Here is a 23,557-nt window from a genome sequence, read left to right as displayed (position 1 = left end):
TGTTTATGCTGGGCTTCAACAGTTATCCTAAAGAGGCAACTCCTAGGACATTTGCATTGATGTCATCTGCTGAACTTCAGATGTGGTTGGAGGGAATTTTTGTGTGTGCCATCTGATTTTGTAAAAAGAACTATTGCTTCCTCGCTTTATTTTATTCCATGCTGCTGTTATCGTTTCAGCGTTGAGTGCCAGCAAACAGTGTTAGAAAAATGGGGCAGTATATTTGGGTGAGAGTGACCAGGATATGTGTGTGTGTGTGTGTGTGTGCGCGCGCCGTGTGTATGTTTCATTTGTAGATTAAGAATAGCCATTCTGGCTTCTGATAATATTAAAAATGCAGTTCTTTCTGTAACAGTTCTAAAGAAAGATACATTTTCCTCACAAAAACAGTAACTTAGAACAGTTTGGTTTTTACTACAAGGCAGGGGACTCTGGAGATGGAGGTAGTAAAGGGTAGCCTTCTCTCTATTCTATTTTAGTGTATTGTAGAGGAGAGGAATCTATCTATGTATTTAATTCTCTTGGGTCATGCGTGCCCAGGATTTGGAGGTGGAACTCTCGCAACATGCTGTGAGAGTTCCGAAGTGAGGACTGAGGAGGAGAGGGGGAGGAAAGTGCCGGTCGGCGGGCTGGCGGAGGAGGGGAGAGAGAAAGGCGGAGGGGAGTGGGAGGGGGGAGAAAAGCGGTGGTGGGAGGGCGGCAAGGGGGGAATGAAAAGCCACACCCATGGCAGGCAGACAGGAGGGAGAAAAAGCGGCAGCAGCGGCAGGGCCCTTCTTGGCCGCCCACCATGGCTCTGTGTGGGTGGAGGAACGGGAGGGGAGGAGTGCTGGAGAGCGCAGGGCCGGTGGAGGGAGGCAGGCAGGCAGGCAGGCAAGGGATGGACTTGGGCCTGTCAGAGGCCTGAGGAGAACAAGTGGCCAATCAACCTGGCAGCAAGGAAGGGCCCAATCAACCACTGCTGCTTCTGTGCGGAAAAGCAGGAGTGGGGTGAGAGTGGGGAAGCCTCTGGGGATAGGGGGCTGCAGCCTGGCCAATAGGTACCAGCAATGCTGCAGCCACGATCAAGAGGGGTGAGGGGGATGGAGTAAAGGATGGAGGAGTAACCAAGAAGGGTGAGGAGGATCGAAGCAACCGGATGGAGGAGGAGGAGCAGGAGTGCGGCTCAGGTGAGGGTGGAGAGATCTCGGAGGTGAGGGGGGTCTTGGCAGGGAGTGAGGGGAGCAATCAAGTCCTAGCGCACAGATGCTCTGTGTGGGTTAAGCTAGTATGCCTTTATTAAAGAGGAGATCCTTAATATCTCAGGTGTTCCTTGGCTGAGAGCCATGATAGTTTCATAGGTGTGAAGCTAGTTTGCAGTTTGGAAGATAGGCATGTAATATGTCATGTAGGCTGAGGGTGGTGGTGGTGGTGGTTTTTTTCTCTGTGGTTGCACTTCAGGATTGGCCTGGAGTCTCCAGGAGTCAGCATAAATTTCCAGGTAACTTTGAAAGTAATCCTGGAAGTTTTAATTGTTTGATATTTAAAATATATATATTGGGGAGGGCGAATCTCCAAGTATAGCTTCAGACAGAGTTGGCAGCCCTAATCACTTCACCAGGCAAGGAGTAGAGAACTGTTGCTTGTGGGCATTTGTGTACACAAGCCCAGATTTGCTCACTGCTTTCAGAATGGTGAATGCTCCTTGTTGTGTACCTGGTGGCAGGGGCGTATCTAGGGTGGGGCAGGCAAGGCAGGGCACGTGCCCTGGGCACCACTTGAAGGGGGGCGCCATTTCTTAAAATTAAAAAAATGGTCGCCAAAAACAAAATGGCCACCATGCATGCTCAAATGGCTTCTAAGAGGCCCTAGGCCATGCCAGGCCTCGCAGAGGCCATTTGAGCATGTGCAGTGGCCATTTTGTTTTCTGAGGCCATTTTAAAAAAAATTAAATGGCCACTGCATGTGCTCAAATGGTCCCTGTGAAGCCCTAGGCCTTGCCAGGCCTCACAGAGGCCATTTGAGCATGCATTGCAGCTTCCAAAATGGCCACCAAGCTGATCTTTGCAGGCCCGAACAGGCCCGAAAATTAGCCCGGGACGGGCTGTGGCGGTGAATTAAAAGGCCAGTGGCGGGAGGGGGAATGGTGAGTTTGTCTTTGAATCAGTGTGAAATCCTTAGTATAAGGCCCATTGGGAGTTTCTTGCTCTCTTTCTCTCATTTTAACTGTCTTTCTGAAATACTAGAATATATTCCAAGTGGTGACACAGTTTACTCTGCATATCCTTTAATTATTTTCAGAGTATCTGGGAAAAGTCAAATTCTCCATTTATTTTTAAAACGTATGTAATAGTAATGCTACAATGCAGAGTAGAGAATTAGACAGGCACTTCAGGTTAGTTTTCCAGGTTTACTTCCACATAGTATTTGAGCCCCAACATACTGAAATTTGTAGTTTCCCAGCATTTTTTGGTCTGGCTACGTCCACCGCTAAATAGTTTTTGAAATATTAAAAGAATAAGGAGCTTGACTTGTATTTTTGAGCTGATATTATGGTAAAGTTATCTGAAAGTTGGGTGTCAGATGTTTGGACAGGGGGTGCAATTTCAGTGCTTGCCCTAGGCGCTATTTTCCCTAGATACGCCTCTGCCTGGTGGTCTTCCTGTATAATTGCACTGGCCTTGAGTAGGTTACTCATGTTCAAAGGGAACTGTTGTGTATAGCAGTATTGTACATATATTTCCAATCAATCTTAATGTTTAGAGTATTGGTTATCAAATCTTGTTGGGTAGAGTATCCCTTCTGAGACCACAAACAATTACAAGTATCCCCAACTTAAAACATCTTTCTGCAATTACATGTCTTTTGTTTCCTTACATTTTACATGTAACATATCCTACAGGGAACTGCAAAATACCCCCAGGAAACTCCCATAATTCCTGACTATTGGCCACTGTGGTGGAGGATTATGGGAGTTGTAGTCCAAAAACAGTTGGAAGGCCACCCAGCTGAACAACCCTCCTCTACAGGATCCCCACTCAGACAAACTTCTAAAATAACAAAACATAAAAGCCTACTAGACAGAATACAAAACATCCCTCCTGGTTATAACATCCAGAATTGAACTGGGAGTTGAGCTGAGCTTTGAGTCGTAATAGTCCTATAAGCAGATATATGCTGCCCCTTTTATCTTAAATTATTTTAGTAGTATTTTAGTAGTATTTCCAGTGACTTTGTGCTGAGGAGGACTTTTTGGATTTTATTGGGTGCTATTGATCCCATAGAATGCTGATTATCTCCTTTTTTATATTTGTTTTGACTTCACGCTGGTCTCCGACCAAAACAAAGTGTCAGATTGTGTCCTTTTTAGCTTATATGTATTTTAGCTACTCTGTTTGTGCTTTATAGCATATTTTAAACATTTTGTATTTTTTAGATTCCTCCCATCTCAGCCTTATCTGCTATCTCAATCTCAATCTCCGTAATACTGTAACATTTTCCCTCCTTTTATATAGCACTTATTGTATAGTATTACTGTTTTATAACCTGTGCTGGTCTATGACCGTAATAAAGATTGATTGATTGATTGAATTGAACTGATTTGAAATTTGGAGACAATGCCTTTACGTTTTTTAGGTGGTCTCTTGTCATGTACAATTCTCCTAATTATTGGGTTCCCTGGCACAGGAGTCATTTGTGATTTTTCTTCTGGTATTGAGGATTGTCCATTACTTTCATCGACCTCCTCTGTGAAGTCAAAACTGGAGGCAAGATCAAAGTCCTCTTCAGTTCCTCTCTTGAGACCAGACTCCCTTCCCTCTTTTCTCATAGTTTGTATGCTGGAAAGTCTCAAACTGTTCCATTTCTTTCCATCATCCAATATGACAGAATCTCCTCAGATTTTGATTATTTGTTTTGGTCCAGAATATCAGGAACATCTTTCTCACTTTATAAGGCAGCCACACTTAAACAAAGGTCCCCACCTGAAATGTTCTCTGTTTCGCACCTGGTTTCTGATCTACATACAATTTATATTTTGGTTGCCTTTTGCTTACCTGATCACGAATCTCTGCATCCTCAGGTGAGATAGCATGGAAAGCCCTATCAGTTGTCATTGAGTATGTTTGGTAGCTTTACGTCCTCTCAGCAGTTAAAATTGTGATTTTCCTGTAGTCAAGAAGGAGGAGTAGTTCCATAAGAAAATAGGCCTTCAGATTGCCTCTTTCCAGAATTATTGTTGCATAGTAGCTACGGTAGTTGTAAACTTTCTTTCACTAACCTGTTCATTCTTTCTACTAAGCCATACCCTTGAGGATGGTACAAGGAAAGAGTCTTGTGTTTTATCCCATGGTTATGCAAGTATTGCTCCATTTCAGATGAGGTAAGCTGCGTCCCATTGCCAGTCACTAGTTCTTTAGTCAGACCTTCTCTTGCAAAAACTGCAGCTGTGAACTACATCTTGTTTGTAGTAATGCTGTCAGAAAACAAAACATCAGGTCACCTGGAATAACAATCCACCACCATTATAACAAATCTTTGTTTTGGGAGCTGGTTATCAAAAGGCCCCATTTCTCTGCAGAGACCGTAAGTCCATGTTGTCAGAGTTTTCTTAAGACTTCTGTCAGTTTAGAATCATGCTCCTCAATGGTTTTGCCATACACTAAAATGTCACCCTGAAAGTACGTGATGTCATCTCTAGTCCCAAAATTTGCATGCATCATTCTTTGAAATACTGAAGCTTCAGAGGTTAATCCAAAGGGCAGTCTTTTGAACTGAAAAAGACCCTATGTGGTAATGAAGGCTGTGTATTTGTGAGAACTCTTGAGCAGAGGAATTTGATGATAGGCCAAAGACAAGTCCAAAGTTGTGAACACGGAGGCCTCTTTCAGAATAAGCATCATTTCATTGATATTGGGTAATGGATGATAATCCACTACCATGTTGGAGTTAACATATTTTAAATCCACGCATATTTAAAGTGTACTGTGATTTCCATACAAGAACAATAGGAGAGCCATTCTGATGAATCAACAGGCTCTATGATGTCAGCATGCTGTAGTTTTAAGAGTTCCTCTCTAAGTGGTTGGCACAATGTTATGGGTATGCTCCTCACTTTGTGTTGTACAGGTATTGCATTTACCTTCATCTGAATTTTATGTTTGAAATGTATGGCATTGCCAGGAGTATCAGCAAAAACATTCGAGAAATCAGCAATCATATCAGCATATGGATGTTCCATCATCTGTAATATGGGTTCCGTACTATTTGGGTTTAACACTATCCGTAGATCTTTCTGTTTTCAGTCCAATATTGAGATTCTTTTTGTGACACATACACTTTCCCTTCTGTAGTATGTATTCCAAGACAGCAGTGAAGTACCTATTTATGGCAATAGGGAAACCTCTATATCCCCATGGGTGGATGTCTGAAGGCTGCAGGTGCAAATCTGATGTAGTCAGGAGTTTCTTGTAAAGTAGATAGGAAATGATAGTGTATGGAGAACCAGAATCAGCCAGCATCCACACTTCATGGCCATTAAGTTTTATTTGACAAGTGGAGAAGCAGGCTCTGAGTCTGTCACACTAAAACGCTGTCAGAAAGCGGTTCAGCTGCCTCATCATGTGGTGAATCAGTAATGGAGTGGACAGCAGCCTTGCAAGCTTTAGCAAAATGTCCCCTTTTTGTGCACCTGATCTATTGCAAGTGACCAGTGCTGAACAGTGAGCAAAATTGGCTTTGTGGGCAGAGTCTCCACATCGGTAGCATTGGTAGCGCTTCCTTTCTTGTGCTGCCACATTCTGGGGCAGTGCCATATGAGAAGATTGGGCTTGGAAGGATTTAGACCAAACAGCCTGGATTTCAGGAGGTTGGTTTTGGGATACTAAAGGAGCGATTTGACACAGTGAAGAGCATTTTCCATTTTCCTAGCCATTTCTATAACTCTATCCAAGGTAAGTTTCCCTTCCAGTAGCAGTTTTTCACACAGTTTGGAGCAGTTTTGTTTTCATAACAATCTGTTCTCTGGCCTGATCATTTCATCAGTAACATGCAATGCTGTGACATATTGATCGTCAGACTCACCAGGCAGGTGGGATCTAGAACAGAAATGGTAACGTTCAGCAATCACATTCAAAGTAAGTAGGATTAAAATGATCATCCAAGGCTTGAAGAGCAGCTTTGTAAGAGTTGGCAATGGTATCCCCTTCCAAGGTGACAGGAAAGGGCAAATGATTATATATCCTTTGGCCTTCAGGGCCCAGGCAGCGAAGCAATATAGCCTTCTGCTTTGCTGGAGTAAAATTAGAGGCCTGTATAGTGGGGAGGTAATTGCAGAAATAGGACCTCCATTGTTTCCAGGGAAGAGCAGGTCCTCCTGGAGTGGATAAGAAAAAAGGTGGTGGTGGTGGTGGGATTTGAGCCATGCTGTAGTGATCCAGGATTGATAAGGGTTTGTGCAGGTCAGGAAGCTAGGTAACCAATCAGCAGCAGCAGCAGCAATAGTAGAATGCAGCAGTTCAGGAATGTAGGCCCAGGAATGCAATGAAAAGAAGATGCAGGAACTTTCACAAGCTTTGCAGGCTCACAATCGCTGCTTCGTAAACACAAGTAGTCTTATGTTGTTTTAATTTAGACAATGCAGAAACAGCTGTTTTCTCTTTCTCCTTTCCCTCCCCTTTCTGCCTCCACCTCCCCCACACTCTCTACATGGGATGCCCACTTGACAAACTTCTAAAATAACAAAACATAAAAGATTACTAGACAGACTACAACAGTGAGCGGGTGTGATGTTCTGAAACAATGCAGCAGAGTCCTGAATCTTTCCTTCTGCAGATGCAGGTTTATGTGTAGGGTTTAATTTGCTCAGCCCTGGAACCACCTTGGCTATGTGAGGTAATCGTGTCATGTAATGTAGACAGCACTCACACAAGGATGGCCAAGACAGTATTGTAAGCCTTTGTTCTATATTGGGGGTTTAGTATGCAGAGTGAAAATGGCTTCTATCCTACTGCAAGCCCTCCTTCCTCAGTTACAGAAAGAAAATACGCTCTCTGCGATTGCTAGCTTTATGCAACAGGGCAAAAGAGCCAGGGTAAAAGAGCCAGTGTGGTGTAGTGGTTAGAGTGCTGGACTAGGACCAAGGAGACGTGAGTTCACATCCCTATTCAGCCATGATAGTTGCTGGGTGACTCTGGCCCAGTCACTTCTCTCTCAGCCTAACCTACTTCACAGGGTTGTTGTGAGGAGAAACCTAAGTATGTAGGACACTGCTCTGGGCTCCTTGGAGGAAGAGTGGGATAGAAATGTAAATAATAAAAGGTATGAGCTCTGTGGTTGTCTTTGGTAGAATACAGGAGTTTACCATTGCCTCCTCCCGCGCAGCTTGAGATGATGCATATTCCTACATTCGCTGCTGCCCGATACAGGATTCGAACCGGCAACCTCGTGCTTGCTAGGCAAGTCATTTCCCGCGGCGCCATAATACAAATCCTGCCTCAGTCTGAGCATATCCAGAGATAATTGCTGACTACAATTAGCCTTTCCATCACCCAGCAAGGAATTAGAAGAATCTTCAGACGGGAGGAATTAACGATTGTAGAAGTAAGACCACAATTCTATGCACACTTAATGGTGGGGGGGGAGGGGAAGGCCGTCGAACTCAGGGAGATTGACTTAGTAAAATCGCCGTCAACGGCATGCATAGAACCGGCTCTTGAGGATTTAAGCATTGCGTGTCCTGTCTTCCGAAATGCCTTTCTGCATACGGTATTCCCTGCCGCTGTAGTTGCTCTGGCGGACCTTAATTGGCAGCAGCACAGGGGAAGTCGCTGAACCTAAGAGAGCAGCTCGTTTCCTGAGGAAGACATTTCAGTCGCAACTCCACGTTCCGTCCTCAGACTCCCCCCCCCCCCCCCAATCTCCCCACGCCAGAGAGCCTTGCACTGCACGCCTCCAACAATGCCGATAGGGGGAGCCCTTACGCCTAACAGTCTCACCCAATGTGGCGCATGCGCCTGTAGCGGGCGGCGCGATTGTTGAATGGGGGGGTTTGGTGCTGAACGGGCGGAGCCGCTCAGCCCTGGCTCGATATATAAGGCGCTCTCCCCGCGGCGCTGCGGCGGAGACGGTGCGGCTGAGGTTCAGCAGCCCCGCCCTTCTCAGAGGAGGCTCGCCCGGGCCCTGAAGGTAGGTATCCCTTTTCTTTTGGGGGGGAGAATACATAAACAAGCCAGTCGCTGTGGTCTTCCTAGGAGAAGTTCTTGGGCTGCTGCTGGCAGAGAGGTGCGGACTGACTGGTGGGCGACATGCAACTCCAGTGACATGCCTGTCTCTCTTCTTGCTTTCTCTTTTTCTCCCCCCCCCCCACTCCATTCCCGCCCTTGCAAAGCCGCTTGGGTGAGGCACGAGCCTCCTTGGGCAAGAGTATTGGCGGAGGTGGTCTTGTGCCTTCTCAGGCAGCAGGTCTGTCTGTCTACCTCCAGCCCCCACCCCCGCCACCGTAGCGCAGAAGCCAATCTCCTCGGTGGCTCGCCTCGTGCCGTGCCCCCTTCTCTGGTTCGGGGTGGCCACTGCCTCGCAGAAAGGCGTGCGGGCAGTGAATGCCAAAGAATCGCCCCTCATTCTGAGTTCCCACGAGACTGGGCTGTTCCACTGCTCCAGTGTTGTGAACTGCTGTGAAGCTGGCTTGTTGTACATGGCACCAGGATGTAACCGGCATTCTCGGCTTCCTGTGACGGGTCAGAACAGGAATGTCACATTTCGTAGGTGTAAGTGCAGGGCTCATTTCTGAACGGGCCGGTGCGCAGTTGATCGAGAGAGAGCATTTTCAGTCCTCCAGGGTCTGGACCTGTACAATCATGCTCTTGTACACGTACTTCCCGGTCAGTGTGCCCAGTGTACATCTATTCTTGTCGTTCAGTGAAAACTGCCTCTGAGTTGTAACCTAATATTGCAACATGTTTAGGAGCTCTGAATTCCAGAAGGGCTGTTTAGGGCTTAGCACTTGTGACGGTGCCTGTGTTGGCCATTTTCAAGAGAGCAAAGCATGCCTGTTTCTTCTGTGGGTTTTATGAAGTGGTGTGTTATTTCTGAATAGATAGAGGTGTCCTACAAACCACCTATTAAAGTTTGATCTCCTTGGGTTTGTGAATAGGCATGGAAAGAATGCCATGACTACCTGGATCCAATAGCTAAATCGAACCTCCATGTTCAGAGGCAGTATACCTCTGAATACCAAATATTAGAGACAAACAGAAGTGGGGAGGTTTCTTGCCCTTGGGGACTTCCCAGAGGCATCTTATGGCCATTTTCAAGATGGGATGCTGCACTGTATGGACCCTTGGGTCTGATTTAGCAAAGCTGCCCTCATGGCCACCCAACAGTTTTTGTGATATTTCACTGCTGGCCTCCAACTTCATTTTGAGGTAGGATAGCTTGTAATGAAGAGGATATATTAATCCACTGTTCTCTTTTATTGTGTGTCTTTGTTGCTTTGCTTCACAATTAAAGATGGGGTAGCACCCATCTGTGAAGAGATATAGGAAGCTACCATATACTGAGTCAGACCATTGGTCCATCTAGCTCAGTATTGTCTACACAGACTGGCAGCAGCTTCTCCAAGGTTGCAGGCAGGAATCTCTCTCAGCCCTATTGCTTTGGTAACGGACTGTATGCTTTGGTAGTTTGTTGGTTCAATAAAAAAATCTTGTCCTATAAAAAATCTTGTCCTATCTTGGAGAAGCCAGGGAGGGAACTTGAAACCTTTTGCACTTTCCAGAGCAGCTCCATCCCCCAAGGGGAATATCTTACAGTGCTCACACATCAAGTCTCCTATTCATATGCAACCAGGGTGGACCCTGCTTAGCAAAGAGGATAAATCATGCTTGCTACTACAAGACCAGACAACCCAAGCAAGAGAAGAATCCTTTTCAGACATTATGTTGTACATGTACATTGTTTGTATGAATTACTTGGGTAAGGCCCCCTCAAATGCAGGGTACAAAAAGGAATTGTACCTCTGTGCTGTCCATGTATTGAACATGTGAATGTGACAAAGAAGTCTGCTTGTGATGTGCCTGACTATTTCCCTCAGGGCTTGGAAAGTCCTTTTAGATTTGTTTCTTTGCAAAATACCTAGCAGGATATGTGAGGTACAAGGAGTTTCTCAGAGGGAGTGGGAAATGGTGAAGCATTTTCCTGCTGGGTTGGGTTATTTATTGCTCGTCCAGCTCTTTCCTGCGTTAAGAGTTGCCAGCTGAATTCACAACACAAAAAAATAAACTTCATCATCATCAGCAGACCTGCAGGCAAGGGATAGCGGGGAGATGTGGAAGCTGGCCATTCTTCATCGTTCTCTCCACCCTGACTCCCATGTAGTGGCAAGTGCCCTTATTCAGATAGTGTGGGGAGAGACCTTCTGAGTCTTGTCAGCTATTGCTGATGTGAATATGGCAGCCTCCTGGGTTGAACTTGCTTTCTTGGAGTTCAGGGAGAGCTGTTGTGTAAAGTGGCAAACTTCCCACTTGGTGACTCTCAGCCTTGTAATGAGTTGAGGGGTGAGTAGTAGTACTTCTGGTTCCTGTTGTCATTGGGTGTTTAGGGCCTGCATCCCTTTATCTTCTTTTTTTTAAAAAAAAATGGTTTGAGTGTAGATAAGTGTTCTTAGTGTATGCAAAGGAACTGATGGCCTGCTTGTCAAAAATGAGGGTTTAGCAAAATTGACTTTTTGGTGCTGATGAAGGGCAGGTGTGGGTATTGTCTGTGTGTTAAGCTGCCCTAGGCCTTCTTGTGCCCTTTTATTTGTATTACGGCATCCATTTCACTGCAGTCTTCAACAGGTGGTTCTGCTATTCTGAGTTCAATTCAGTTGTCCTACTCTGGACTCTTCCCTTCTTTCCCATTTCCCCCACTCCTTCCGTTAATCCATATAACTTCTGTCCTCTTACAAGTTATTCCTGTTCTCCTTCCAGCCAGTTCTAATACTTCTAGAAAGTGCCTTCTTGCATATGATCCAGCTAGATTTCCTCTTTACTCTCTGATGCAGTTTTTTGCCCTTGTGGAAGGGATAACGAGGCAGGAGCCTGTTTATATGGCTACGACACAAGACTGCTCTCTTTGCTCATTAGTGCTTCTCTGAATCCAGCCTAATCTGTTTTGTCACTTCTCAGTGCCTACCCTCATTTGTTTCAAACTCAATTGACTTTTCACATAGTCAGTTTGAATGGAAGAGGCAGTGTTGACTTGTTTCTAAACTTGCTTAAGGGCTGCCAACAATGCCATCGGTTTCTCCACACTGATTCTGCCTGGAAGAGGATGCTTCCATTTGTAGATGCTGTAGACGCTTCTGCAGCATTGACCAAGTGGCTTCTGAACGAGTTCTTGCTGTGATGGGAGTGGAGGCCCAAGGCACTCCTTTTGCAGCCTATGGCGCAGGGCCCCCGTCCAGGCATGTTTTGCCGACTCAGCCTTGGGAGGAGGTGGGAGAAATCAAAGCTCCTAGCCTCTTCCTAGCAGAGCACATTCCTTTGCCATTCCCTGGGAGAGAAGGTATTAAGCTGTTGCTGAAATCCTCCAAACTGAAACGTCTCAGCCTGCCAGGGAGGAATAGTACGAGCTGGTACACTGGCAGTGAGGGGTATCTCCTGGGATTCTCTTACCCTCTCCCCGCCCCCTGCCCCCCACCCCCCACCTGTTCTTGTGTGGAAGAACTTGCAATGCTCTAAAGGACTTCCAATCCTTTTTCTGGAACTCTTTCATCCGGATAAGGAGGGATGTCCTTAATCCCACTCCAAAAGAACGCTATGTTTCTTTCTTCCCTAGTCTGTCCTCTGGTCTGTCCCAGCTCCTCTGTTAGGGCCAGCCCAGAAGTATTTGACGTTTTCGGCAGTAATTTACATCTCTCTCAATCCTGATGAGCAACCAGTGGAATATGACAGTGTAGTCTTGCATTCCTTATATAGACAACAGCTGCCTCGGGAGGAAGGAAGGGGTGTTTTTCCTTGAAGCATAATCTTGCCTGCTTGCTGTATAGTGTGTTTTGTCTAGCACACCCCAGAAGAATCAGGGTGCTTTGCCCATGTCCAGCAAAGGGTATCTTACTTTGAATGATTGGTGGGAGCAGGTCTGATCTGATCCTTTGCCGCTGTTGTCATGATCAGCTAGCAGCAGCTGCCTACAGTGTAGGCTATGGAAACTGAGCAGTTTTTCTGCCTCTTCTTGCCTACCTTGGGATCCCCTGTTTCCAGCATGTGCAGACATGATATTCCCAAGTCAGAATCTCCACCAGCTGTGGGAATGCAGTCTATTAAAAATAGCACTCAACTGAGTTCATGATTCTTGTGAGTTGGTGTTGATTGGCATTGGCCATTTCTTAGTTTTGTGTGTTTTGTAGATGGAACACTTCCAATTCTTGACTGCTTCAGTTATTAAATGCTAATTTGTGTAGTCTGTTTGGGATGGAGGGGTGAGGAGGATTGAACTGGACTGGCTTTGGGGGCAGCCATTTTGAAGCAACACTGATTATATGAGTGAGTAGATCTGTCATTTTTTTTTAAACACCTTTATTTAAAAAACACTCAAATAAAAACAAAACGTTTGATAGATGACAATCTACAACATCAAAATCAATAGATTTGTGATTTGTGACCACCCATGGGCATTCACACGGCGACTCTGGTTGCTTTAATGACTTAAGCAAAGTTAAATGGGTGGGGGGGAGGTTAAGATGGGGAGTGAGTAGCCAACCAGGCTTAAAATAAGCTCTTCCAAAGGTCATATGAATCTGCCTAGAATATGCATTTGATCTGGGCTCCTGGGCACGTGGATTCTTAGTTTGGCAGATGTTGTTGGAATTGGGAAGACAAGCTTTGCAGTAATATCAGTTAACTGAATTTTCAGGAGGCCGATGCTGGAAGTTGTACCCTCAATGTGGTACCTCTGTCGGGTATTTGATACAACCTCTGGGATTGGACATAGAGGGGTCAGGAAGGAGCTTGCACTTTCTCTTGCTACTGCTTGTTTTATGCTTTGGTATGGGAGGCATTTTCTGTTCCTCTGTCACCCTCCTTCTAATCAGACCCTAGTCCTATGTTAACTTGAAACATCTCTTCTCCCCAGAAATGAGTGACATGGACTCGTATAAGGTGCTGCTGGATGGACCAGCACCATGGGGGTTCAGGCTGCAGGGTGGCAAGGACTTCAACATGCCACTCTCCATCTCCAGGGTAAGTAGGACCACCTACAGCTCCTTTCCAAGGACCATCCTCTTCCTTCTAAGTCCTCACTTCCAAATATGCTGGGTAGCCCTGGTGCTCTGTGCTGCTGTTCTGTTGCAGAACTTTCCTAAGCTGGAATGATCCCATTCAAGTATGTGCCGCTGTATTTTTGACAGAGGAAAGGCCTTGCCTCAAGGAGTTGCTGGTCTTCACTACACTCATGATGTAATGAGGGCCCTGAGCATTTGGGCTGTTACTTGATCGCAGACTCTTGAGGCCCCCTCACTCTATTTTGGGATCTGTGGTCATGGTTCTTGCCTGAGGTTGGGTGGAGATAACTCTCCACAGGAAGGGGTTGTGGTGATGTGAACACATATTCCTGCTGTTCCAAACGGGATGCCAAGGACTGTAACTTAGTAGGTTTCAATGTTGGCTTCCAGAGGGCAGAAAACTGGTTTTGACAACTCCATACCAGCTGATTCTGTTGGTACCTAATTGATCAGTGGCACTGTCAAGAAGGCTTTCTTAAGGTTCCCTGTCAAGGTGCCTCCTTTCTGGGAGAAGTAACACTGACTTCTGTAGGACTAGAAATAAGACACACTGCCTCCCCTTTCTGGCTGACATGTTTGGATCACCACCCTGGGAAATTGCTTTTAGCAGCCTGTGCTGGAGCAGAAAAGGGAATGAGTTCGTCTCCAGTTAGGTACTACAAGCTGTGTGTGCACACACTCCCTCCCTCCCTCCCTCCTTCTTGATGCCTCCCTACCAGAAGGTCAAAAACTGACTTCCCATGCTTGATACTGGAAGGGGAGACTACTGGTAAGACAGCACCAAGGAGGTATAGTAGCTCCTCTTCCCATGCTGCAGATAAGGCATATGGTCATAAATCATGCTGTAGGGGGTCCCTGAGTCAAATCTCTGGGTGGCTTTAAGGCTCGCTGCTGTGTCCTCCCTCCTCGGCATCCTGTCTGGATCACAGGGCTTCTTGTGGCTTACTCACTGGCAGTCCAAGACTGTTTTGCTGTCTGAGGCAGAGGGCAATACGAGTCCCCCTATCGGCAGGCTGGCATCTGGCATTCTCAGGCCATGCTGCTGAGGTGGCCGTGGCACACAAGCAAATTACGCCAAGTCAGGCGTTGGCGACAGGCACGTTCCCTAGCTCAGGGTGGGAGAGAGGTGGCATACCCCAGGGGTGGGGTGGGGTGGGGTGAGGAAGGGGGGTGACAGTAGGCAGCAGGGAGGCCCATGGGCTGGCAGCCATGGTGACGGAAGGCCAGAGCTTGCTGCCCCCTGCCCCCCTCCTCATGCCTTGCACCTGGGCCAAGAGCCTCACCCTGCCTGATGGAAGGGCTGCCCCTGGGCTCACCTCGCAGGGTGGTTCAGGTACTGTGCGTGTAAAGCACTTGGGGGAAAGTGCTCTCTACGCAGTATTATGTCTGTTGCTGAAATGGGCAGCTTCCTGCCCTTGGGTTGACAAGAATCTCCTTGATGCTTCTCATTCTTCTCCGTTGGTGTCCCCCAGGCTTCTCATCTAGGTCTGAAAGAGCCCCTTGTAGTCCTGGGCTGCCTCCCCATGAGAGTCATGCCTGACCTGAAAGTGCCCCTCTAGGCTCCTTGGGTGCTCGTGAAGCTGTCACTGGATGGCTCGCAGGCAGGCAGGCAGGCAGCTCCTCCTCTCCGTGGAATTGCCTTATAAGCCTTGGAATGCTGAGCGCAGCCGCTGCTGATGCTTGGCAAAGTGGGATGTTTCTCTGTAAACCAGAAGCCCTGGGGGCTGGAGAAAGGCACCAGAAAGCTCCCGCACTCTGGAGTCAGGCCTCTCCTGCCCCTGCAGACTCTCTCCTTGCTCCACCATCTCACCCCAGCCCAGTCTTCTTCGTTCCCTAACCAGCTTGTTGCTGTGAGGCAGAGTCTGTTTGCGCACTCGGCTGCTCTGCTCCTTCAAAACGGTTCTTCCAGCCCATCTCTGGGAACACTCTGCTTTCCTGCTCGGATGGCTTTGTGCTGAGACAGCCTCTGCTGGTTTTTGCTGGATTTTTAAAAAACATTTTTCTTGGCTCACGGCCAGTACTTAACAAAGCCCCTGCCTAGACAGGGAAGAGCCTCTCTGTGGAGAGACCCCAGCGAGCACCTCCCACAAACATACCAGAGTCGACTAGCGGCCCCCCTTGTGCTAGCATGCCACAGCCAGCCCATCCCTCCTGCAGACTATGCAGGGGTTTCTTTGTGGTCTGGCCTTGGGAAACCTTTCCTTCCTGCGCCGTTGGGTAGGTGGCCCATTGCATTTGCCAGTGGGCATGATGGCTGAGGAGGGCCAGTGTTCTGCTGCTCAGTCCAGTGCGTTGCTGCTTAGGCAGCTGCAGGTGGCTGACCCAGCCTGTACTCCTGTGGTTTGGCTCAGTTCTGCTTGGCGAGTCTGTTGGTGTCGGTGATGGCTGCAGTGAGAGTGTTGTGCAACACTTGCTGTGCTGGGAGGCGTATGGGAGCTGCGTTGTTGGCTGTTGTGATGGCAGCTTAAGGTGCATCAGCTGCAGTCTCTTGGCTTCAGTCTGGACCTTCACTGTCCCAGGGCTGGTCTGTGTATTTCCCATACTTTCTCTCTTTGGATTAAAGATGTGGGATTTGACTTCCCCTTGATAAATACTGAACTTGCACAAATCCGGCTCCTAATGAATTGGATCCAGTATGCTAAAGCGGGGTAGATGGGTGCAGGGAGGGGGCTGGGCATTGTGAAGTAGCAGGGATCATAGAGTTGTAAGCTTAAACAACAGACACACGTTGACAAGGCATATGGGTGCAATGATAAGCTTCACAGTAAGGAGAAATAAGATAGGGAGAAGGGCAGGTTAAGGCCAGTGAGAAGCCTCTGTCCAGTTTTATGGTGCAAAAGTGTGTGCCTCTTTAATAAGGTAGAAGGTCTTGCATCGAAAATAAACACAATGCAGATTGCAAACAGATCCTGCCTTTAGTGGGGGCTGCACCCCCACCCCGGCACAAATATCAGCTGCAGACATGTGAAAAATTGAACACACCTTTGGTCCATATATATATATATAGTGCCTCACTGAGTGCTAGAGTTCTTGAATGATACCTAATGTAACATGTTGGAAGCACTTGCAAAATGCAAATAATAGCTGCTTTAATCGTCTTAAAAAAAAAAAATGTGTGAGTGTGTGAATTCTTAAGATTACAGCAAAATACCTGGAAAACTATGTACAGAGTTGCTAGTGAAAGCCTGCAAATCAGAAATGCAGCTGGGTAGGGGTTTCACTTCTGAGGCATGGCTCTTGCACCACTGAACTTCTGTCCTGCTCACCCTGTTGTCTCAATGTTGCATGAGTCCTAACTTCTTTTCTTGAGCACTATTCCAGATCATAGCAAAAAATGTAAGAAAAGAATATCCAGTTCTATGTCTCCAGTTTCACAGTTAGAACAAAATCCCATTTATTCCAGTTGCAAAATGTGGTGTGTCCACCCCCTGCCCTGGCCCCGTCGCCTGGCTTAGTGTGTGTGTGCTTGGTTTTTTTCTCACCATAGGACTCTAAACTTTCAATTTAGAGGCTTTAGTGCTGTCTCCATGGGCTAGGGTGGTGGCATTTGATTTTTACTGGGCCAATACTACCAAAAGACACAGGAGTCAGAAGCCACTTTCTTCCTTGTATGGCAGAAGCCTGCTTCTTTGTGTTAGACTTCTTGAGGAAAGTACTACTTTGTGGGAGACCAAGGCACCCTTCTTGGTAAATGGCCTGTGTAGTGCTTTCCTCTGTCGAATGTACTGATCCCTAGCCCAGATACTCAAGCTGGACTGCTCTGAGTGACCCCTGCAGCCGTTTCTGGGCTGTTGAGATTGGACTGCACTTGCAGGGATTCTGAGGCAGCAAAGGGGAGAGAGCGAGAGCAACAGACTCTGAGGATGGAAGAGAGAATGAGAACCTGTGTGGCTACAGCTCTGAGTTTATGGAAACTGAACTCTTATTGGGTGAATACAAATGACTGTTTACTGTAGTGGGAAGCGGGTTGCCTGCATCATCTGCCCAAGTGATGTGGAGAACTTTCGCCTAATCTAGGAGAGCTGAGCTGGCCTTCTTTGGTCTACATAGGAATCTCCAATTGACTTAAGGTGTGTAGAAGGACAGAGCAAATTCAGAAAAGCCCTTGCTTTCTGTGTGCAGTTCTGCTGGGAAGCTCAGAGGCTCATGGAAAGAGAGGTACTGTTTGTGTACCATCAGCACTGCTCTCCTACCTTGCTGCATGTGCTGGTTCTACTCCTACATTGATTAATGTAACTGTGAATAAAGGTCAGGACAATGTGAGATGTTGTGGTGGAGGGAACACTTGGTTCCAATGATGGGAGGAGGTGGGTTTTTCATCTTCAGCCTACCTGTCATGCTTCTAACTATAGGCCAGTTTATTGTGCTTGATCTTCAAGGTCCATTGCAGTTCATCTAAAAAGGAATCTGGTTTTCTTCTCCTGGCATCTTCCAGATACTAGAACCAAGTGATCTTCTGTCTGCCTGTACCTCTAGCTCAAAGACCCTAAGACTTTGTTAGCCTTTATGACTGGAGGAGGAACTCCATAATTTCAGGAGGAGGAGCAAGTAAGGATTTATAGCAGCATCCTAAACATTTTTCTGCTGTGTCCAACATGGTTTCAGGGCATTGCGAACTAGCTACAGATACACAAACTTCACTGTAGTCACAGTGCTGTCAAAACTTTGCAGAACATTAATACTAAACCAGCATTCAATTCAGATTACAGGCCAAGCCTATATTTTCTGGAGCATTACACTTCGGCTGATAGGCTAAGGAAATGTTCACTGCAGGGTGCTGATGAACTTCATCTGCCAGTATGCAATTGTATTTTGGGGTTCTGCTATTTTGTCCCTTGTTTCACCCCATTTTGTCATTTGAGGCCTTGAATGACAAACTTCTAATGACAGATTTTATGTGAGCTACAACTTGCTGTGTCATAAGGAATTCAATATGGGAGGATAAAATGGCTTCACATATCACTGTCTGAAGCTTGCCTCAGCTGTATGTCAGGGGTAGGGAAACCTGGCCCTCCAGGTGGTGTTGAACTACAACTCCCATCATCCTCAGCCACAATTTATTATGGCTAGGAATGATGGGAGTTGTAGTTCAACAACTGGACAGCCAATTTCTCCACTCCTGTTATATGACAAGGACACCTGGTGGCTCCTGCTACAAACCTGTCCCCGTTAGAGGTGATATTTGGGTCCTCCAGATGTGAACCTCCCTGAAGTCCACAAGCCAGAGTTGGGTACAAAATAGTAGGTGGGTCAGGCAGGTGCATGGCATTTAAGGAACAAGGTGCCTCTTTGCACAGCCCAGGAACTTGTTTTCCAGAACAGAGCTTGCAGTGCTTTCTAGTCTGCCCCCTGCCCAATCTTTCTTTGGGGAAAGTCAATAAGTCAGGGGCAGAGCACATGCTGGCATACAGAAGGTCCCAGAACAAATGGCAAGACTGAGAGAGACACCCATCAGAAGCCCTGGAGAGCTGCTGCCAGGCAGTAAGGTAGTTCTCGTGACCATAACAGGGGTGGTGAGGGAAGGCGAGGGGGGAGGCAAGGTTGGACCTACCTTCCCCACCCCACCAGTCGAGCAAGGAGCTCCTTCTTGGCATGCCAGCGTGCATCCACATGATTTGCGCTGCTCCTGGCTGCGCAGATTGCTGGGGGCTGGGAAAATGAGTCCCGGTCTTCAGGAATCCCACAATGCACCACACGACAAGCACGGTGCATTGGCGGATTCCCCCGTGAGTCGGTTGCTCTAGGCGCCCGACTCTATGTGCGCTTGGGCTGAGTGCAGCTAGAGTGCACGCCCAATCCCAAACCTGAGTTGGGTGGTGGAGGGAGGGGTGCTTGCACCTTCTAACCTCGGTTAAGGGCTGGGGTTAAAAGCTGGGCTAGGGGGCCAGAAGCACTGGAATCAGGAGTGATCAAGGTGCTCCACACGAGCAGCTCAACCCAGGCTGGACTGCCCTATCCTGGCTTGAGCTGCTCATGTGAAAAGCCTCATCATGTAGTCTGTACTGAGCTAAGTGGACCAATGGTTCGCCTCTGCAGAAGGCAGCAGCTTATGGTTCAGTAGCCTAACTTAGAAAAGGGCCTCTTGTTATTCCCAATAAACATTTTGGAATTGGAAAACTTTGTCAGTCTGCCGCAGATCACAGAAAATCTGCCGGTAGATCCTAGCCTCTGCCCATCCCTCATCCAGAGCTTCTGTATAAACTGATGAGGCAGTGCTGGAGGAAACTGTGGTATAAGAATAAGGAGCCTCACACTTGTCTGGTCTCTTAGTGCCTCAGGGTGAGTGCTGAATTCACTTTGACCGGTTGCAGTGGGGAAGAAGCTGGTGGCTCATTATCTCAGTGCCTCCGAATTAACGGTTCCTGGGCTGGGTGGCTGCTTTGTGCTGCCAGGCTTCCTTTAGCTCATTGTGAACTTGTGACTTCTACATGGCTCAGGCATATAGATGCTGTGTGAGTCACATACTGGCAAGTAGGTGAAATGTCTGGGGTGTGTATATGATGCAATGAGGAAACAGATGCTGTCATTGTGTACCTGAGTCTTGGAGTGGTCCTGCAACTCATTTACTGCCAGAGGTGCCCAAACATCTTGATCTTTTAAATTCCCAATAGCTGGGAAGGACAAGTTGTGGCTAAAGCAAGAAGAGGACTGGCAGAGCTGAGGAAATCCCTTTGCTTGGTTCTCGGCTCTCCCCAAATCTAGCAGATGACTTGCTGCTTTTGTGCCTGTGTCCTAATAGGCAAGTTGTGCTATTGGAAGATCATTTGAGGAACCACCCGGAGGAAAGGGCTGGAGAAGAGTACTGCCTGGGGTGCAGATGTCAGGTGCCTGCCCTTGCAGAAGGAAGAGGCCATGATGGGTGATGGAAAAGAGCAGGTGGGGGTGATTTATGCCTGGCTGGTTCAGCTGTCTCAAGGCTGAGCTAAAAATCAAGGAGAATTGCTGAGGTCAGATGAAGAACAGGATAAAAATACACCCCTTGCTGTCAAATGGGGATGGAGCAAGGTAGGTATTGTCCAAGGAAGCCCATTGGCCAGGTCACAGGGGCGTCTCCTCCACGTGTTGCAGCACGGCTATGCTTGGGACAGTTCCTGTTTTCCTAGCGGCCCAAGAAGTGGGTTCAGGGCTGCCATTCACTAGACTTAGGATTGCACAGGTCTTCCTGCAACCCTAGTTGCTGAAATGATTCCTGCATTTTCTTTTGGTGGTTTTGTTTTCAGCACAACTGTTTTTTTTAAAAAAAGTTTTCAAGAATACATATTCTGTGCTCTTAACAAAAAAACCATCTGTGCAAAGAGGAGCCTAATTCTGTGGTCTGTACATCATGCAAGTCAAGCAAAATGGCAGAATTTTGCTTCTGTTGGTCACAATGAGAGCCCTTCTGGACTGGAGCCCTTCCTGACCACTGGAAACCTTTTGGGTGCTATCTCACAAGGTGGTGTCTGCACTCACCTGAGCCCATGAAGCTGCCTTATCAGCCCATTAGTCCCTAGTTCAGTATTCTCTGGGCTGACTGGGCGTGGCTTCCTAGGGTTTCAGACAGGGGCCTTGGCCAGCCTTACTTGGCGATCCCAGGGATTTAACCTAGGATCTTCTGCATGCAAAGCATACGCTCTGCCACTGATCTGTGACCCCTCTGCCTGTCTCTGGTGCCCTTTAAAGTCTGTCTCTCCATCACCATAAGCACGAGACACCAGTGTTCCCTGTAACAGGGATTTGCAGTTGTTGTTGACTACAACTTCCATAATCCCCAGCCAAGTGTCATTACAGTTGGGGGTAATAGGAATTGTAGTTGTCAGCATTGGGGGATCCCTGTTACAGGGAACACTGCTAGACAGTAGTCTCTCCCTCTCCATACCTACTTACTTGCATGCATACTTACATACATGATGCTGAATTCTGCACCAAATATCAATTTCTGTGGCATGTTCACAGAACACTCTCAGCTCTGTTCTGTATTAATAACAAATTAGTGGTTAGGGTGGATTCTCCCACACCTTAATGTTTAAAACTACCAAAAAAACCCACCCCACTTTTGGGAATCCTCCCTGCTTGGTGTTAGTAACATTGTAGTAGCTGGGTCTGTGACTTCTTCACAGCAACAGAGCTGGGTATGTTCGTAGAGACTGGCTCAGGTTTCTGTCCCATGTCTCCAGCTGAGTCTCAGTAAGCAGGTGTGGAACTCCCTTGACTCAGACCTTCACACTGAAGAAGGCTGGAGAAGAAGTAATGTGAAATGTGAAGGGTTATGAAAGGAAAGGCTTGAGGGGTGGAGAGTGAAGGAAGGAAACTGCTTGCGTCTCTCCCTTGGTGGAGGCAGACCCTACTTGACGTATTTGGCTTCAGGACTAAAAACCCACCCCAAGCAGGAAGTGGGAAAGTGCTGCTTCCCAAAAGAAACACTGGCCTCCTGCTTTTTCTGTACTGGAGATAGCGGGGCAAAGCTGCATAGCTGGGAATAGATTGGAACTGGAGCCCTGAACTTCCTGCACAGCCTAGCTAAATACACAGCCTCAAGGAGATAGTAGTTTTTAGACTTGCTCAATAGGAAGGAAGGAAGTGGGGAGGAGGGAGTGGTCCTAGCTGCACCAGAAAATGGAGGTTTGGAGCATGTCTGTGCTGCCCAGTCAGATGTGTTCTGCTCTTCCTGATCATAACCTGCCGGGCAGAACTGACTCCCAAAGTTCTGTCCTTGGATGGTGGAATTATATAAACTGTTCTTTGTGTCATAACTAACGTGCCTGGTGTAGAAATAGAGTGTGCCCCTTTACTGGCCCAGATAGGAAGCCATTTGGCTGTTAGTTGCAGCATCACCTGCCTTTACCCTGGAATCACTTTTCTAACTTCTAGTCTTGCTACCTGCTTAAGACTCAGGGTATTCTGCCTCAAGGGCCCCAAGAGAGGGCTAGGTTGGCACCATATATTTATTGGCTATATGGTGCCAGTCGGCAAAGTTTGTCAGGATTGCCAGACTTGTTGGTATGACCTGAATAGAGGGGAAGGTGAACTCCTGCCTGTCAACTTCTGTACATATTTTCCCCATCTGAAAGGCCAAAAACCTCTGACCTGACTGCAGCATCTCTGTTGGAGCCTATAAAGGCCACCCACATATTATTCCTTTTCTCTGTGGGTGTGTTTCTGTGGATGGTGGACCCTGGGAACATAAGTCCTTGGCCATAGCAAGGCCCTCAGAAGCAAACATGAAAGACTCCTTCCTCCCAGAAAGATTCACTCTGCATCTTTGCTATGGTATGCAGAGGCATTACAAGGTTGGAGTGGGACCTGGGACAGAAAGTGAAGGTGGGCCCTTGCAACGCCCGTCCCTTCAGAGAAGCACAAGTGGGAGAGTAAAGAGCCTGCTGTCACCCAGCGAGTGGGCACCCCTCCCTTGGGCCCAGGGACATTCATCTCCCCTTGTTCAGCTGTAGCTGTGCCCCTGATTGCATTGTGGGAAGCACATGCCAGCCTGTAGTCCTCTCAGTGCTTTCCCTTTCCTTTGCAGTTGATGTGAACTGACACTGAATCTGCGCGATGCTGGAAAGAAGGATTAGCCCTGAGGTGGCTGCTCCTGCTGCATGAGGGGAAGCATCTGGGCACTACGCCTTTCTGGCTTCACCCTTATTAGGGTTGCTGCTGCCTCTCCAGCCCCGCTGAAGCATTCTGTCCTCAGTATTCCACACAGGACTCTTGTGGTGTGTTGTCATGGTGTAAAGTGTGAATACAAAGCCTGGATTTTCCATTCTGAGCCAGTGCTGAGAAAGCAAGGGTTTGCTGCTGGCCTCTGCATAGGGATTTGCCAGCCCTCGGACCTGCCCTGAGACTAAACGGCAGACGCTCAAGCCTTTTATGTTCATGCTAAGCTGGAAGTGGAGGGACGTTTGGGCCTTCTCCAAGTATGAGGAGATCTTCGTCCTGAAAAAGCAGGGATGCCTGCAAGCTGTCCATCATTCCTTGCTGAGCCTTTGGTCACTACCCAGAAGTGTGTTCTGGCCTTTCAGGCATCGAAGGGGAAGGCGCTTGATGAGAGGGGAAAGTGAGAGGGTGGTGGCAGTTATGCTGGAGACCCAGAAGTGTGAACATGGGCCTGGTCCGTTAGGAGGAAGTGACTCATTCCAAACAGTTAATTGCACAGTTGCCTTTATGTGCCACTGAAAGGGTTAGGATGAAAACTACTTGGACCTATCCAGAGGTGTTGCCAAGAGCCCTCTTAACACTACTCTTGGGAGTCACAAGCTCTGGAGCTATTGGGTAGCATCTTTAGTCATTTGGTGGCTGCCCAAGCTTGCCTCAAAGCAGCTTCTTGGTGGTGTTTTGAAC

At 47.5% G+C, this 23,557-nt stretch overlaps 1 protein-coding gene across 5 annotated transcripts in view; it reads left to right on the top strand.

The window, feature by feature from the left end:
* Positions 1 to 1,148: 1,148 nt before the first annotated feature.
* Positions 1,149 to 23,557, top strand: part of PDLIM7 (PDZ and LIM domain 7) — a 61,632-nt gene continuing 39,223 nt past the window's right edge. For 2 of the 5 annotated variants that reach the window (XM_053293911.1, XM_053293907.1), the window contains exons 1-2: positions 1,149 to 1,169; positions 13,093 to 13,199. In XM_053293911.1, the coding sequence (XP_053149886.1) occupies positions 13,095 to 13,199 (105 nt within the window). In that variant the 5' untranslated portion in view covers positions 1,149 to 1,169; positions 13,093 to 13,094. Of the gene's footprint in view, positions 1,170 to 7,978; positions 8,164 to 13,092; positions 13,200 to 23,557 lie in introns of those variants that run through there. The other 3 variants (XM_053293909.1, XM_053293908.1, XM_053293913.1) reach the window with 3 other exon arrangements.

The sequence above is a fragment of the Hemicordylus capensis genome, chromosome 2 (genome assembly GCF_027244095.1).
Source record: "Hemicordylus capensis ecotype Gifberg chromosome 2, rHemCap1.1.pri, whole genome shotgun sequence".
Taxonomy (NCBI): Eukaryota; Metazoa; Chordata; class Lepidosauria; order Squamata; family Cordylidae; genus Hemicordylus; species Hemicordylus capensis.
The sequence above is the reverse complement of the archived record's forward strand: the minus strand, read 5'-3'. Positions and strand labels throughout refer to the sequence as shown.